The sequence below is a fragment of the Lontra canadensis genome, unplaced genomic scaffold, assembly GCF_010015895.1.
Source record: "Lontra canadensis isolate GAN:19392208 unplaced genomic scaffold, GSC_riverotter_1.0 scaffold37, whole genome shotgun sequence".
Classification (NCBI taxonomy): domain Eukaryota; kingdom Metazoa; phylum Chordata; class Mammalia; order Carnivora; family Mustelidae; genus Lontra; species Lontra canadensis.
In genome coordinates, this window is record NW_022631031.1 from 4,629,226 (window position 1) to 4,646,713 (window position 17,488).

The following is a 17,488-nucleotide window of genomic DNA, read 5'->3' on the forward strand; positions in this document are numbered from 1 at the left end:
GAAAGTGGTTGAACTTACTGAAAACTTCAACAAGACATAGGAAATATAAAGAAGGACCAACCTGGGATGAAGAATACAAAAAAAACCCAAAACACAAAATATATACTAGAGAGAATAAACAATTAGATAATGCAGAAGAATCAATCAGTGATATGGAAGGAAGGGTAGTACCACCCATGCTAAACAGCAAAAAAAGAAAAAAAAAAAAGAATTTTTTACAAATGAGGGTAAGTTATGGATCTCTTAGACAAGATAAGGTAAACAAACATTTACATTAGAGAAGTCTCAGGAGAAGAGGAAGAAAGGGATGGAAAACTTCATTTGAGAAATAATGGCTGAGAACTTCCCTAACCTGGGGATGGAAACAGACATCAAGGTTCAGGGAGCACAGAGTTCCAAAGAAGATGACCCAAAAGGGTCCACACCACAACATAATAATTAACATACCAAAGATCAAAGATAAAGAAAAAAATTTAAAAACAGAAAGAGAGAAGCAAACTAGTCATGTAATTAAGAAAAGCCACAAGGCTATCAGTTGATTTTTTTCAGAAGAAACTTTGCAGACCATTAATTAATTAATTAATAATATTTTACTCTTTTTTTAATTCAAAGTGCTGAAAGGGAAAAAACCTACAAGTAAGAATACTGTACCTGGCAAGGTTATTAATCAGAATAGAAGAGTTTCCCAGACAAACAAAAGTTAAAGAATTTATCACCACTAAACTGGCCTAATAAGAAATGTCACAAGGACTTCTTTAAATCAAAAAGACAAGACTATAATTACAAGTAAGAAAATTATGAACAAAAGATGTAAAATATGACAATATATACATAAAACCCGGAGGGGAGGATTAAAAAAAAAAGTTCTTTTAGAACGTGTTTCAACATAAGTGACCAACAATTTAATATACAGGCTTCTATGTACTTAGGATTTATATGTGAACCTCACAGTAACCACAAACCCAAAAACTAATAGCTACACAAAAAATTGAGAAGAAGAAAGTCAAGCATAACCTAAAGAAATACATGAAAATAGATACTAAAAACAAAACAAAACCAACCAAACAACAACTTCAACAAAAAGAAAAGATCAATAAATCTAAATGCTGGTTCTTGGGGCACCTGGGTGGCTCAGTGGGTTAAGCCTCTGCCTTTGGCTCAGGTCTTGATCTCAAGTTCCTGAGATCAAGCCCCACATCGGGCTCTCTGCTCAGTGGGGAGCCTGCTTCCCACCCCCCTGCCTGCTTGTGATCTCTCTCTCTCTCTCTCTGTCAAATAAATAAATAAATAAAATCTTTAAAAAAACAAAAGCACAAACTAAATGCTGGTTCTTTGGAAAGATAAAACTGCCAGACTCATCAGGGAAAAAAAGAGTAAAATCACAAATGAAAGAGAAGTAACAACCAACTCCAGAAAAATACAAAGGATTAAGAGAGACTACTAAAAAAATTATATGCCAACAAATTAGACAACCTAGAAGAAATGGATAAATTCCTAGAAACACCATCTTCCAAAACTCAATGAGGAAGAAACAGAAAATCAGAACAGAACAATTTCTAGTAACAAAATTGAATTGGCAATCAAAAAACTCCCAATAAACAAAGTCGAGAACCATACGGAGTCATAGGTGAACTCTATCAAACATTTAAAGAAGAAGTAATACCTATTCTCCTCAAACTACTCCAAAAAAACAGAAGAGGAGAGAAAACTTCCAAATTCATTCCATAAGGCTAGAATTACCATAATGCCAAAACCAAAGACACTATGAAAAAAGAAAGGTCAATATTCCTGATGAACACAGACGCAAAAATCCTCAACAAAATACTAGGAAACGGCATTCAATAAAACATTAAAAGGATCATTCACCACTATCAAGTAGGATCTACTCCAGGGAGGTAGGGACAGTTCAATATTCACAGATCTGTGATATACCACATTAACAAAATGAAACATAAAAACCATATGATTACCTCAATAGATGTAGAAAATGCGTATGACAAAATTCAATATACATTAATAAAAACTAAACAAAGTGGGTTTAGAGGGAACGTACCTCACTATAATAAAGGCCATATATGAAAAACCCACCTAACATCATACCCAATGGTGAAAAACCGAGAGCTTTTCCTCTAAGATCAGGAACAAGACAAGTATGTCCATTCTTGCCACAACATAGTATTTAAAAGCCTTTGCTTATCTTTTAAACTTGTCTTTTCCTCAAGTCTTTAACCCATTTTGAGATGGTTTTTGTGTAAGTCGTGAAATTAGTGTCTCTTACCATCTTTTATGTCTATATCCAGTTTTCCCAACACATTTTGAGGAGAATATCCTTTCTTTGTGTGTATTCTTGCCTTTGAAATGAAACATGATGTATATGCATGGGATTATATTCTTAGGATTACTTTTCTCTTCCATTAATCAATGTGTCTGCTTTTTTATTTAAACTCAATCAGCCAACATCTAGTACATCATTGGCTTTTGATATAATGTTCAATGACTCATTAGTTGCAAATAACACCCAGTACTCATTACATCATATGCCCTCCTTGATGTCCATCACCCATTAAAAAAAAGAATGAAATTTTGTCATTTGGAATGACATGGGTGGAGCTAGAAAGTATATGATAAACAAAATAAGTCAACCATACAAAGACAAATACCATATAATTTCACTCATAAGTGGATTTAAGAAACAAAACAAAGAATCATATGGGGGAAAAAAGAGGGAAAACAAAACTAAACTAAATTAAACAAACACTTAATGCTAGAGAACAAACTGACGGTTACCACAGGGAAGGTTAGGGACATGGATTAATTAGGTGATGGGGATTAAGATTACACTTGTGATGGGTACCAGTTGTTTTATGTAAGTGTTGAATCAATAAATTGTACACCTGAAACTAATATTACACTGTATGTTAAATAACTGGAATTTAAATAAAAACAAAACAGTACTCAAAAAATAAAAATAAAAATAAAAATAAAAAAAAATCCTTGCTACAGCAATCGGACAAGGGAAAAAAAAAGGTACCTAAATTGTTACCATTTGCAGATGATATGATACTAACACAGAAAACCCTAAAAACTCCACCAAAAAACTATCACAACTAGTAAATGAATGCAGTAAAGCTTCCAGACACAAAACTATTATACAAAAATCTGTTGCATTTCTATACACTAAAAATGAAGTAGCAGAAAGAGATATTAGGAAAATAATTCCATTTACAATTGCACCAAAATAATAAAGTATCTAGGAATAAACTTAACCAAGGAGGTATAAAGACTGATATTGTGAAAACTATAAAACACTGATGAAAGAACTGAAGATGACACAAATGGAAAGACATACCATGCTCATGAATTGAAGAATACTGTTAAGATATCCATACCACCCAATGCAATCTATAGATTTAATGCAGTCCTTACCAAAATATCAACAGTATTTTCACAGAACTAAAACAAACATTCCTAAAATTTGTATGGAACCATAAAAGACCCCAAACACCCAAAGCAATCTTGAAAAAGAAGAACAAAGCAGAGGTACCATAATCACAGACTTCAAGATATATTACAAAGCTACAATCGAAATAGTACGGTTCTGGCACAAAAACAGACACATTGATCAATGAAACAGAACAGAAAGCCCAGAAATAAACCCATTCTTATATGGTCAATTAATTAGTCTATGACCAAGGAGGCAAGATATACTAGGGAAAAGACAGTCTTTTCAATAAATGGTGCTGGAAAAACTGGACAACTACATCCATAAGAATGAAACTGAACCACTTTCTAATACCACACACAAAAATAAATTCAAAATGAATTAAAGACCTAAATGTGAGACCTGAGAACTCCCAGAAAGAACTCCCAGAAGAAAACATAAGCAATTACTGCTTTGACACTGGCTTTAGCAACACTTTTCTAGGCAAGGGAAACAAAACAAAAGTAAACTACTGGGACTACCACCAAAATAAAAAGCTTTTGCACAGCAAACAATCAACAAAACAGTCTACCAAATGGGAGAAGATATTTGGAAATGATATATCCAATGAGGGACTGATATCCAATATACATGAATTTATACAACCTAAAAAAAACAAGTAATCTGATTAAAATGGTCAGAGGACCTAAGTAGACATTTTTCCAAAGAAAATGTACAGATAGCGAACAGACACATGTAAAGATGTTCAATATCACTAATCATCAGGGAAATACAAAGCAAAACCACAATGAAATATCACCTCAGCGTTGTCAAATGGCTTTAAAAATGAGAAGTAACAAGTGTTATAAGGATGTGGGAATGTAAACTGATGCAGCTGCTGTGGAAAACAGTACAGAGACTCACCAAAAAATCAAAAATAGAATTACCATATGATCCAGTAACTCTATTATAGGGCAATTACACAAAGAAAACAAAAACACTAATTCAAAAAGATACATATACCCTTATGTTTACTGAAGCATTTGAAACAGCCATGATACAGAAACCACCTGTGTCCATCAACAGACAAATGGATAAAGAAAATGTGGTAATAAACAACAGAATATTACTCAGCCATAAAAAAGAATGAGATCTTGCCATCTGTAACATGGATAGACCTACAGGTTAGTATGCTAAATGAAACAAGACAAAGAAAGACAAACATCACATATGATTTCACTTATAGTGGAATCTAAAAAAACAAACAAAAAAGGAGAAACAGACCCATAAATATGGAGAACAAACTGATAGTTGCCAGAGGGGAAGGGATGGGGTATGGGCAAAACTGAGTGAAGGATAGCAGGAGGCACAGGCTCCGAGCTATGAAATGAATAAGACACAGAAAAAAAGGTACAGCACAGGGAATACAGTCAGTGGTACTGTAACAGCACTGCATAGTGACAGATGGTAGCTACACTAGTGGTGAGTATAGCATAATGTACAGACTTGCTAACATTACTATATATACACCTAAAACTAACATAATATTGTGTGTCAACTATACTTGTTTAAAAAAAAAAAAAAAAGGGTCTCATGTAAATGCTTAATCCAGGGCAGAAACAGCATATAAACTGGCTAAACCAAACATTTAATTCTGAAATAATAGAAGTTAACTGAGGTATTATGTATTTACACCACTAATGCTATATAGCCAAGAAAAAAAATAGATATACAGCAACCATAAGACCAGGAAAGGTATTTATGCCTTTAAGACATTTCTATAACCAAGATGAACTGCATGAACAGAAGCCATGGCACAGCAGAGAATTAAACTTTCACTGCTTCAGAAGAATATATATTTTTTAAAAAATCTGTGTATATAAAAATTAGCATGGCTTTTACATTTTTTGACTCATAACTCTTTGTCCAAAAACTACATCAAAATAACAAAAAAAATTTTTAAATCCCCTTATTATTTAAAACATTAGCATTTTTACCTGTAAAACTCAGCATACCTTTAGGAATGAGAAAATTTCTAAGAAAATAAGATGAACAGAGGCATTGGTTTGAGTGAAACTGCCTAAATGTCAAAAAATATGAGATTAGTTGAATCATAAACTGGAACTCTGGCTTTTAATCTTTGGATCACACATTATTTTTTAAAAATCGCTGAAAACAATAAATTCTCACCCCAGAATTATAAAAGTATGTATACCCCCCGATTTTTGCATACAATGATAGATTTACAAATATGTGAAGCTTAAACCATCTTACCCAGGCTAGAAAAATGTCATTATCTGGAAACGTATTCATATTAAATTATTAGATGAAAAAAAAGCAGGGGGTAAATGAGTAGATAACAAAGAAAAATATGTTTATATCTATGAACAGGAAAGAGACAAGAGACTAAGTTATTAGGAATGCTTAACCTTGGATAGTGGAATAACAAACAATTTATTTTCCTCTGTAATTTTGTATATTCTCTGTATTTTCCATAATGAACTAGTTATTAGTAAGAAAATTTAAGAGTTAGAATTTATTTTGTACAAATTATCAACCAAGTTAGAGTAGGCTCAGATTATGATCATTTTTTCAAGTTTTAAAGTACATAATTAGTAAATAATAAATCCTTCATGATCACTGGTAACAGGGTACTCGTGGATGACTAAGACCATTTTGTAAATCTGTTAGAGAAAGGCCAGAGTATGTATTTCCTATTTCAAACAGAGGCACAAACTTAAAAGCAATCACAGGCAATAACTAAAGTTCTCTTTTATAAATACAAACCTATTTTTGCTTTTGCACTTCAGAATACTTTGAGAAGTATCTAAAATAAATTGCTAAAGAAACAAAGATTAGAACTTACATTTTCTATTGTGTATTAACAGAGCTTGTTTCAGGTCTATTGTTGCTCTTCCTAATAAAGCATCGGCTTTTAAAGTATAATGACTCCAAACTCGAAATTCCAATGTAGACTGTGGGGTCACATTTCTGTAAGGGCAAAATTATAACAAAAATACAGGAATATACATTTATTTCAGTAATTTTTAAAAAGCCATGAATTCAGTTTTGAGAAAAAATACTGTATGAAACAGCAAACTATCTGAATTATAAATAAAACCAATTATTTCCCTTCAAGTGCATTAGGACTTCAATAACTAGTTAAGGATTCCTATATTCACAAAACCAAAACACCACGAATAGATAAGAGTCTTGCTGAGATTTCACAATAACACTAGTTCTGTCTGAACAAACTCCTAAATATTTAAGAGAACTGATAGTTATTTTTAATAATTTTACTATATACAATTTATAACATTATCTTTTAGAAAGGACAAAATTAACGGTGATTTTGTCTTTTTTTTACAAGACAATAACAGAAAATATGGCTGTATGGAATAATTCAGCAAAAAGCAAGAATTACTATGCTTCCTCTCTAAAGAAAACAAAACTAACCAAAAATCTTTTCATACTTAAAATTGTCTATTCACACTGGAAAATACCACTACTTCCTTCGAGATTATCCTACAACTACAACAGAAGAACAACCAAAAGCATTCTAAGGGAGCATATGCCGCCCCCCGCCTTTTGGAAATCCTGCATTCTCTATACACGGTACTTACACGGTTAGCTGTTCATCCCATTTTGGATTAGAAGAACTACTGGATTTTGCTGTTTTCTTAATTTCTCCATCTACAATTACTTCTGTATATACTGCTGTTCCAAACCAGTTCTTTTTTCTTTTTAGTTTGGCACTAGAAACTAACAGAAACATGATAACCACTAGTGAATATAGGTACACAAAAAGTAGTACTTTGTAGGAATCAATCAATAAAAACGAACTGTGGGGGAGCCTGGGTGGCTGAGTCAACTGAATATCTGCCTTTGGCTCAGGTCACGATCCTGGAGCCCTGGGATCGAGGCCCATCTCGGGCTCCCTGATCACGGGGGAGTTTGCTTCTCCCTCTCTCAAATATGTAAAATCTTAAAAAAAAAAAAAAAAAAAAAAAAAAGGAACTGTGCTTCTTAAGCAACTTAAACTCTTTTCATTGGAAAATGAAGAAACAATACAAAAGGCCTATTGATAATGCCTGAGAACCACTTGAATTTTTAACAGTTTTACTGAAATGTAATTCATATACCATGTAATCCACCCATTTAATTTGTACAATTCAATGGTTTTAATATACTCACAGTTGTGCAACCATCACCACAAGCAACTTTAAAAACATATTCATCACCCCAAAAAGAAACCCCACACAGTCACCACATTTCTTCCTAGTCCCCCACCTCAGCCCTAGGCAACCAACAGTTACTCTCTCTCTCTATAGATCTGCCTAAATAGGGACGTTTCACAGAAATGGATTCACACAACACATCGTCTTCTGTAACCGGCTTCTGTCACTCAGTATGCTTTCAAGGTTTATCCATGTTGTAGCATGTATCAGTACTTTAATCCTTTTACTAACAAATAATATTCCCACTGTATGGGTATACTTTTTATTTATTGATTCATCAGTTGATAGAGATCTGGGTTGTTTCTACTTTTTGTCTATTGTAATACTGCTCAACATTTGTGCACAAGTTTTTATGTGGACATATATTTTCATTTCTTTTGGCATACACCTAGGAGTGGAACTGCTGGGTATAATAACTCTGTGGAATAATGCCAGACTGTTTTCCAAAATGGCGGTACCATTTTACATTCCAACCAGCAGGGTATAAGGGTACCCGCCAATTTCTCCACATCCTTGCCAACAATTTGAATTTAATACTGAACTACATCAAACCTCAAAAGAAAGGAAGTATTTTCAGATTCAACATACCTATGAACCTCTCTGCCAGGTAGTGTTTCATACTTGCCTACTGAAAATTAGATAAACTTAGGCAATTTCAAAAAAAATGCTTTACCAGGAAAGTTCGTTTCCAAAAAAGGGGAAGTACTTGCTTTTTCAAATAAAAACATTAATTTCAAAATGTCATTTGAGAAATTAATCACAACCATTCATGAAGTGAATTTTTTATCAGATTTGCCTGATTTGGAGGAAGACCTGTTTAATTTAGGCTAAACAATTACTTTTAAATATTATTTTTGCAACTACTAATTCAAATGAGGAGTACAAATTTTCAGGGCAAAGTACTGACTACCAAGCAGCAGTAACAACTTACCAAGATCACCTCTACAGTCTATTACTTATGAATACTGTGAGTCTGAGAAAGGGGAATACCCTTCCCCTTCCATGCCACGCCTGTATCACATGTTAAAGATAGGAACATAAGCTAATGTAGGCTTCTGTTCTATGATGAAAGAACAGTAACACAGTCACATGAAGAAATCATTGAAATATGAAGTGATAAATGCTGCAGCAGAAGTAGAGTATTTGAAATACAGTAGAGTCTTCAATTAATTTTTCTTTTTAGAAAGAGAAAAAGAGGGTGGGAGAGCGGGACACACAGGGAGAGAGAAAATATCTTAAGCAGGCTCCAGGCCCAGCATGGAATATGATGCAGGTCTTAATCCATTTCACAACCCTGAGATCATGACCTGAGCCAAAATCAAGAACTGGATGCTTAACTGACTGAGCTACCCAAGTGCCCTAGAGTCTTCAATTAATATCCCAAGAATAGAAAGAGAGACTCAAAGGAAAATACTGTATTTAAGAACTAACAACTATTACTCTACTATATTAATTACTACAAAGTATTAACTCTTCTGAGTTAATTGCAGATACATTCAAAATATATCCACTGTATACCTTTTATTGGCAAAGTCTTCAATAATATTAGGTGTCGGCAAGGTAAGGAAAGTGATTATTAAAAGATTAAAATTTTTAATTTCACAAAAAATGTATAATATGATGGCAAAAAATGTACATATAAGTAACTAAAATGCTACAATTTTAAGTAATGATAAACCTTATTAATTCAAATAAGAATCCTAGTTAGTGAGGTAAATAGGATAAACTTCATTTTCTCATTTATTAAGTTGCCTTTGTGTTATACACAAAATGTCATTATATAAATACCAAAAATCTATCAGAAAGAGTCCTGTATATGTGTATGTAAAGAGAGAGAATTTAAGAATCCCACTCACAGTAACACCTCCCCTCAAAAAAAAACCTAGTAGTAATCTTAATAAATGTATAGGATCTACATGAAGAGAACTATAAAACTTCACTGATGGACATAAAAGACTTAAAGGGAATGACATGATATATTCCTGGATTTGAAGTTTTACGCTGAAATATTTCAATTATCTCTAATTTAACAAGTTATTTTTAAATAACCTAAATGAAAACATTAACATGGTTTTGAGGGAGTTTTTTGGGAGGCACAACAACAGAGGAAAAGGGAAGGAGACTCTAAAATTCAAATGAAAGGTAAAGAAAATTCAATAGTGAAGATATATTTTAAATTACCAAGTAATGAGAGATTTTTCCCAATATACTTTTGAAGTACTATACAACACAAAAAATAAAGTACTATAAAATGAAGTTATTAAAACAGTCTGACTATGATGTAAGGACAGAAATGAAGAGAAGAGAATAAGATATTTGTGTAGGACAATGGTGGCATTTCACATCAGTGGGAAAAGACAGATTACTCCATAAATGTTGAAGCATTTGAAAAGAGTAAAGTTAAATTCATAATTCACTACATTCATACAAAAATATGATACATATGAGCACAATTAAATTTAAAAAATGATAGTAAGGTACTAGAAGACACAATACCTAAACAAATCGTGAATGAATGTAAGAGCCCATTAATTTTTCAATCTCAAGTCTGTTTTAACATGCCTTGCATTTTGTTTCTCACAATTTCCTGCAGAAAGCCTGTAATCTCAACTACTAAGGTTGATACTCGTCTGGGTGCTATTATGTTTATGTGCATGCTTCCTTCCAGTATTAAAACCATATTATGGTGGGTAGCTTTCTCTTCTATTTTCCTCTGTTACACTTTTCCTGCTCTGCATGATCAATGTTCATGTTCTTATTTATTATTGCCAAATCAGTTATGGGTTAAAAACAGAAATAGGAATAAAAATAAATCAGCTAATAGAGTAACTCAGTTTACAGACCATAACCTGCCAGACTGCAATAGGAGAAGGGCCTTAGTCATGGTACTGATTATTCTAAAAGTGAAAGAAATATCAATACAAAGAAAGGAAGGAAGGAAGAAAGATCAACACAGAGGTCACTGTTCTCTAATAAAAGGAGCGACAACTTGGGAGTCCAAAAATCTTGGTTGCTTTCCTATTACTAACAGAAGGAACTTACTCTGATTCTTGGTCTTAACTGGTAAAACAGTAAATATTTATTCCAAAAGGTATTGTTAAATCAGTAAGACTGGATTTTAAGGTGCTTTGTATTTAAAAAAAAAATCAGATCAACAAAATGAAAGAAAGGTAAAGACAAGAAGAGAAGAGAAAGGAGAAAAGCCTAAAATCTGGTACCATCTAGCATATGTCCCAGTTCAGTTTCCCAAGAGCATCACCGTATTTCAAAGGAGAACAGTAACTGATACTCAAAAAGATAAATACCATATACTGGCACTACTTGCACTTCTCTGGTCCACACCTATTTACCAACTGGTTCTCTAGACTTCTGGTGATTCCATGAGCTACCTGGTAGCTGCTCAGTAAGTTTCTTTTTGGCTCAATTCAGTCAGATCAGGTTTTTGTTATTTCAACTAAGAACTCACAGAAAGGTCAAGACCAGGAAGAAAGTTACACATCAGGTAAGGTGGCCACAGGTAGGTCCTGCACAAATAACACTGAAAACTAAAAATGTGGCTCTAAGCCTCTTATATTGAACAAAAGAAGAAATCTCAGGAATTATGTAAGCAGGTAAATGGAGTACACATCAGAATCATCCAGGGAATTACTTCAAAATATACATCCCCACGGTTGACTGAAAACGAAATACAATATCCCTTAAACCTGGCTCAACCTCACTCATGAGAGAAAGATATTTACAATGACACTATCTTAAATACCACTTTTTACCTATCAACAAACCAAAGCTTGATAACATATTTTGATGAGGCTATGGGGAAACAGGCACTCTCTTAGATAGCTGGGAACAGAAAACGGTACAGATCTTATAGAGAGGAATATGGCAATAACTGGCAATATTACATGTGTTTACTCCTTGACTCAGCAATCTCATTCTTGGATTCTATCCTAATGAAACATGAGCAAAAACAAGAAATGGCATTTGCATAAAGCTACTTATTGTAGTACTATTTGTAACAGCAAAAGAGTAGAACCATGATGTCCATCAACAGAAGACTAGTTGAATTAGCTTTGGTACATCTATTTAACAGAGTATTTATTGTGCAGCAACAAAAAGGTATATACCCTACTATGGAGCAAACCTCAGGAGATTACTACTGTTACATGGAAAAGTCAGGTGCAGAAAAGTACCTTAAGTGCCAGGTTGGGAGGAGATATATGAATATATAGATTGTACACATCTGCTCATATTTTCAAAAAGCAATGGGAAAATAAACTGAAACTAATAAAAATGTTTATGTACGTTTTTAGGTAATGGAGAGAGGTGGAAGGGATGGCATGGAGTAACCAGGCCTCTTCAAATGTACCTTGATTTAACAGTTTTAACTCCAGAGCTATATAAATGCTTTCTTTACATGCAACAGACAAAACTAAATAAAAATAAATGAAAGCAATAAACCTAACCGATTATCCAGCTGATGGTAAAACCAAATGGAAATTACATTAAGTTACTTTCAAATGTGCGATTCTGACTATACATCCTGGTAAGGGGGTGGGGGGTACTCACAAAGAACTCTTAGGATGCAATGAGTGGGCCTGCTGTTTTCAGTAATTTTAACATTGCCTATGTGTGTGTGTGTGTTTCAGGATAACACAGATACAATTATGTTATTGTCATTTGGAATTAAGATTTCTGGGCTAAGAGAAAAGCAACAAATACAAAGTCAAATAAGGTAAAAATATCTCTTTTCTCCTTTTAATGGAACATGTTATTTAGAGACTACAGCTATTCTGACTTTGAACTATCAGCATGAACTCAGGATTTGTTTTTTCTTTCTAAGACAATAAACATTTCCTAGCTCTGGTCACTGAAAATTCCTAGAGACCTCAGAGCACTAAGTACCATAGGAATTACAGTCTTCCCACTCTGGCTTCAATCCCACCCTTCCCGAGACAAATATAATTTCTAGTATTTTTAAGCACAGAACTGCATACACAACCCTCCTTTTTTTTTACATCCACATGGTTGTATACTATGCACACTACTCTATACCTTTGACTTAACAATACTATCTTAGAACTTGGCTCCTTTGGGCACATATACTTATTTCATTGTCTAACTAGGATTCCATTGCCAGTCTCTCGCTATTACAAACTTTCTTCCTTTCTTCCCCCACCCCTCCAGTATATATTCTACCTCCAGGTATTTTTTTTTTAATCTTACAGGTATTTATATTGTTTATATATAATGAATGAATGATCTGAAGTCTCCTAACCAAGACTCTCCCATCTTCTGCCAAATGTTCTTCTCCCTCTAATGCTTTCTGCCTTGAGATGAATTCTGACTCCTCCAGGAGTTAAAACTGTTAAGCCCTGTGAGTTCTTCTCTTCCCCTGTTTTCCTGTGTCTGCAGGCCATCCAGATCCCAAGCAGACGAAAGACACCTTACTCTCAGTTCTCACTGCATCAAGTTAATAGTCACTCTGCATGGCAATTCTCCACATAAAACAAACCTGTCTCAACACTATACAGTAAATTCCTGGAGAACTAGAGCCTTGTGTTTTCATACATGTAATTCCACTTAAGTATTTCCCAATGATTAGATGCATGAATAGATGCAAAAAGGCCTTCAGCATCCTTCTCCATCCTAATAACCATTTAAGGACCAGTTCAAAGATGCTTATTCTAATACCCAAATTCTCCCACCACCAAAGAGGATGTATCTTCTCTTCATCCAGCACAGGTACAATAAATACTTACTGAATAAATAAAAAAACTTTTGGGAAGTTTCTATCTTTAAGGCCTGTTGCAACAAATACATCACAGTATGAATCTAGAAGAAAAGATAACTGCGGAGTAAGTTTACTCAATTAGGTCTCAAAAAAGTTTTATCAGGGAATCACTATTTTAAGTTATTATGAACATAACTTACCAGTTACCTGTAACTGTAACCTTCCACTGTGGTTATTACTAGTATCAGACCGTGGTGAAGCAGTGGCCATGTCCCAATATTCAGCTTATACCTATTAAAAAGTCAATTTATTCATGTGTTAGATAAGAGTATAACTTTCAGTATGATTAAAACTGTTTGAGTCAATTAAAAAACCAAACCTAATATATTTTCAACTCATCAAATGATATATTCACAGCTGTCCTCCATTTAAAATTATAACTTAGTACTAAAGCATTACAGAAGAGTATGGCCAATGAAAAATATCTGGGTCAATTTGAACAAAATACATAATGATGCTAAGAATCCTGCATTACGTGTTCATTTATTTATTTATTTTTATTATGTTCAGTTAGCAACTGCATAGTACATCATTAGTTTTTGATGTAGCATTAAACAGTTCATTGGTTGCATATTAACACCCAGTGCTCATCACAACACGTGCCCTTCTTAATACTCAGCACCCAGCTACCCCACCCCCCAACCCCTCTGTACTTGTTGACTTACAAATATACAATTTTTATATATTATATACTGTATTTATTTATTTAGTTGCTAGATTACTTATCTGAACCACCTAAGTAAATTGCCCCTTCATCTTTTAATACTTCAGTGTATACTTCCTAATAAAAATATGCTCTTTAACAACAGAACAATGATCAAATTCAGGAATTTAACTAGTACGTTACTATTCTCTATTATATAGCCCACATTCTGTAATTTCATCAACTGTTCCAAACAAGGCATTTTATCATACTTTTTCACCACAGTATTTAGTTCAGATTTATATACTGCATTAGTTGTCATGTCCCCAGTAAATTTTACACGTTTCTTTTTATCGATAAATTTTTTCATGTTCTGCTCCCTTCCTCCACTTGTACTTTTTAAATAAAATACTTCCTCATGACAAAATTTTAAAGCTAAAACTTCTATCCCCCCTTAACCCACTAAAGGATGAAGTGGAACATTCTGTTCAAGACTGAGAAATACTAATGAATATAACATTTGTCTTGTTTTTCCCTGTTTATAGTATTTTCTATGCTCCATTTAGATCCTTCCCCCAAATTCAGGAATCTAATACTTTAAAATCATTATACTCTCTTATTTGTAGTTGCATATATTATGTGCCTGTATATATGCATTTGTGTGTATAAAAAGATGAACAGCTGCATACTATTTGATCAACTAATTCTAGTTAATACAAATTCACAGATTGTGAGATGTCATTCAGACCAATGCTGTCATTCTGCAGATGAGAAAACCAGCTCAAGGATTACATCACCTACAGACACCTCAGGTGTCATGTGCATATGAGAAAAGCAATGGGAATAGAAGCTTTAGGTGATCAATGGACAATGAAGAAAATCAATGGAAACTGAAGGTTTTCAATTTCAAGCAGCTGGTATACTAAATATTTTGAAAGGTCCTCCTGCTTCAGTGTAAAAGATCCTGAATAAATTAAAACCAGTGTAGTTTCTGAACACTGCTATGTTCTCAAGAAGTATAAGGAAGTATCAAGCTTATACCCACCCCACGTAATAGTAGCAAAAATGCTTTTTTTTTTTTTTTTTTTTAAGATTTTATTTATTTATTTGACAGAGAGATCACAAGCAGGCAGAGAGGCAGGCAGAGAGAGAGGAAGAAGCAGGCTCCCTGCTGAGCAAAGAGCCCGATACGGGGCTTGATCCCAGGACCCTGGGATCATGACCTGAGCCGAAAGCAGAGGCCTTAACCCACTGAGCCACCCAGGCGCCCCCTTTTTTTTTTTTTTTTTTTAAGATTTTAGCAAAAATGCTTTTTTTAACTGAGTTGAAAAAGAAGAGGACAGTGAGTAGTGGTAAGTGAAAAAAAATATTTTTTTTAAAACTAGAGTATTGCCCTGGATGTGCAAGCTGATAGTAGTACTGGGATCGAGAGAGAAAGCATTGGCCTGCTCCAAGGTAAGGGAGCTGAGACTCCCACAAGAAGCAAAAGCCCAAATCAGCTGTAACCTGTAGCACAGAAGCAGCATATACATGATGCTTGCAGGAAAGCAGCCCAATTTAAGCCACTGGGGTTACCCAAAACAAAGAGCAACCAATTATGAGCCTACAGTTAAAAAAAAAAAAAAAATCAAACTTACAAGAAAACAAGCTACCACGACTGAGCAGAAACAAGAAATAATAGTTTCTGACCCTACATGGATTTTTATGTATTATAATTATTAAGTATAAACTTTTAAAAATTTAGTTTTAGCAACGAAAGATAAAACATGGTCAAGCAGAAAGAAAAATGGCATTGCATATTTGAAAAAGAGTCAGAATTTAACTCTTTTTTAAAGATTTTATTTATCTATTTGAGAGAGAGAGCATGTTCAGGGGGAGAGGTAGAGGGAGAAGCAGACTCCTTCCATACCCTGCGTCCCCCCCAATCAGGAAGCCCAGCACCCTGGAATCATGACCTGAGCTGAAGGCAGACACTTAACAGACTGAGCCACCCAGGCACCCCTGTTTTAACTCTTTATTTTTGAAACAGTTTCAGATTTACAGGAAAGTTGTGACGATAACAGAATTCTCATATACTCCAGCTTCCCCCACTACTAACATCTCACACTAGCATGCCACATTTGTCATAATTAATGAGCCAATGTCAATATAATTAAATTCCAGTTTTTTTCAGATTAGATAGAACTTGAATCAGCAGATTTGAATATGAATCTGAAAAAGTCATTTATTAAATAGTACTGAAATAAAGAGATGGAAAAAGCAAAGGAAGGCTAAAAGACATGAAGCTAATTGGACATATATTTCTACTCATATCCCTGGAAATGAAAAAAGAAGAGGTCACACTAGGAGAGAAAATGACTTAATTTCCTATAAACAATGAAAGACATTTATCCACAATTCGAAGAAATACAGCATATATATGTATGTGTATATATACATTCATATATGTATCCACATATACATAGACACATATACATATATGTATATATATGTATAAATAAATAAATAAAAGGTGGGATAAACAAAGACATTCACAGGTGGCCACAGAGCAGTGAAAATGCAGGACACCAAAAAAGGACCAGGATAAAAAGTAGTCAGAGAAAAGACACTGCACACCAAACAAGCGACTAGTGTGATAGCAGAATTCTCAACAGCAACAATGAAGGCATAGAAGGTAGAGAACAAGCTTATCTACAAAGAACTGAGTCAAAAATTATTCAACCATCAAAATTCTCTTTGGGGAATATGAAAGGCATTAAGACATTGCCAGAAAAACCAATATAGAGTTTATCAACAGTAGACCTTTAAGAAAACCTAAAGAACATGTTTCATAAAAGAACAAAATTACCACAGAAGGATGCTCTAAGAGGCAAGAAGGCAAAGATGAGTGAAGAAGCTGGTAAGCATACAAGTATATCTAAATAAATTTTGTCTGAATAAAATAGCAACTTCTTATTACAGTATTTAAAGAAAGCTAGTATAAACCATTAATATATGGAACAATGAACAGAAGCATATAAGAGAGGGGGCAGGGCAGGGGAGAAAAGGATAGGAGTTAACTGTGTAAATCCTTGCATTGTTCAGCAGAAGGATTACAATCTGCTTTAATTTTAGACTGTACTGCATTCCCAGCAGAATTTCAAGGGTAATCATAAAATTATAGAAATAGACTATAATTTCCAAGCTAGTAGTATAGAAGAAAATTTTAAAAAACTAACAACTCAATCCATCCAAAAAGTCTAGACAGGAAAAAAAAAAGCATAAATAACCAAAACTATCAGAAAGCACAAAGTAAGAGAGTCCAAACATCGAAATAATCACAACAAATACACAGATACATTCAAAAGATAAGAGATACCTATCAAGTAAAGATACCATCAGATGAAAGCAAAATA

At 33.9% G+C, this 17,488-nt stretch overlaps 1 protein-coding gene across 2 annotated transcripts in view; it reads right to left on the bottom strand.

Annotated features, from left to right (window-relative positions):
- The window catches only part of WWP1 (WW domain containing E3 ubiquitin protein ligase 1), a 112,356-nt gene that overhangs the window by 67,312 nt on the left and 27,556 nt on the right, over positions 1-17,488 (bottom strand). For both annotated transcript variants that reach the window (XM_032869089.1, XM_032869088.1), the window contains exons 3-5: positions 13,591-13,681; positions 7,045-7,183; positions 6,288-6,412 (exon numbers count right to left, since the gene is read on the bottom strand). In XM_032869089.1, coding sequence (XP_032724980.1) covers positions 6,288-6,412; positions 7,045-7,183; positions 13,591-13,660 — 334 coding nt within the window. In that variant the 5' untranslated portion in view covers positions 13,661-13,681. The remainder of the gene's footprint in view (positions 1-6,287; positions 6,413-7,044; positions 7,184-13,590; positions 13,682-17,488) is intronic.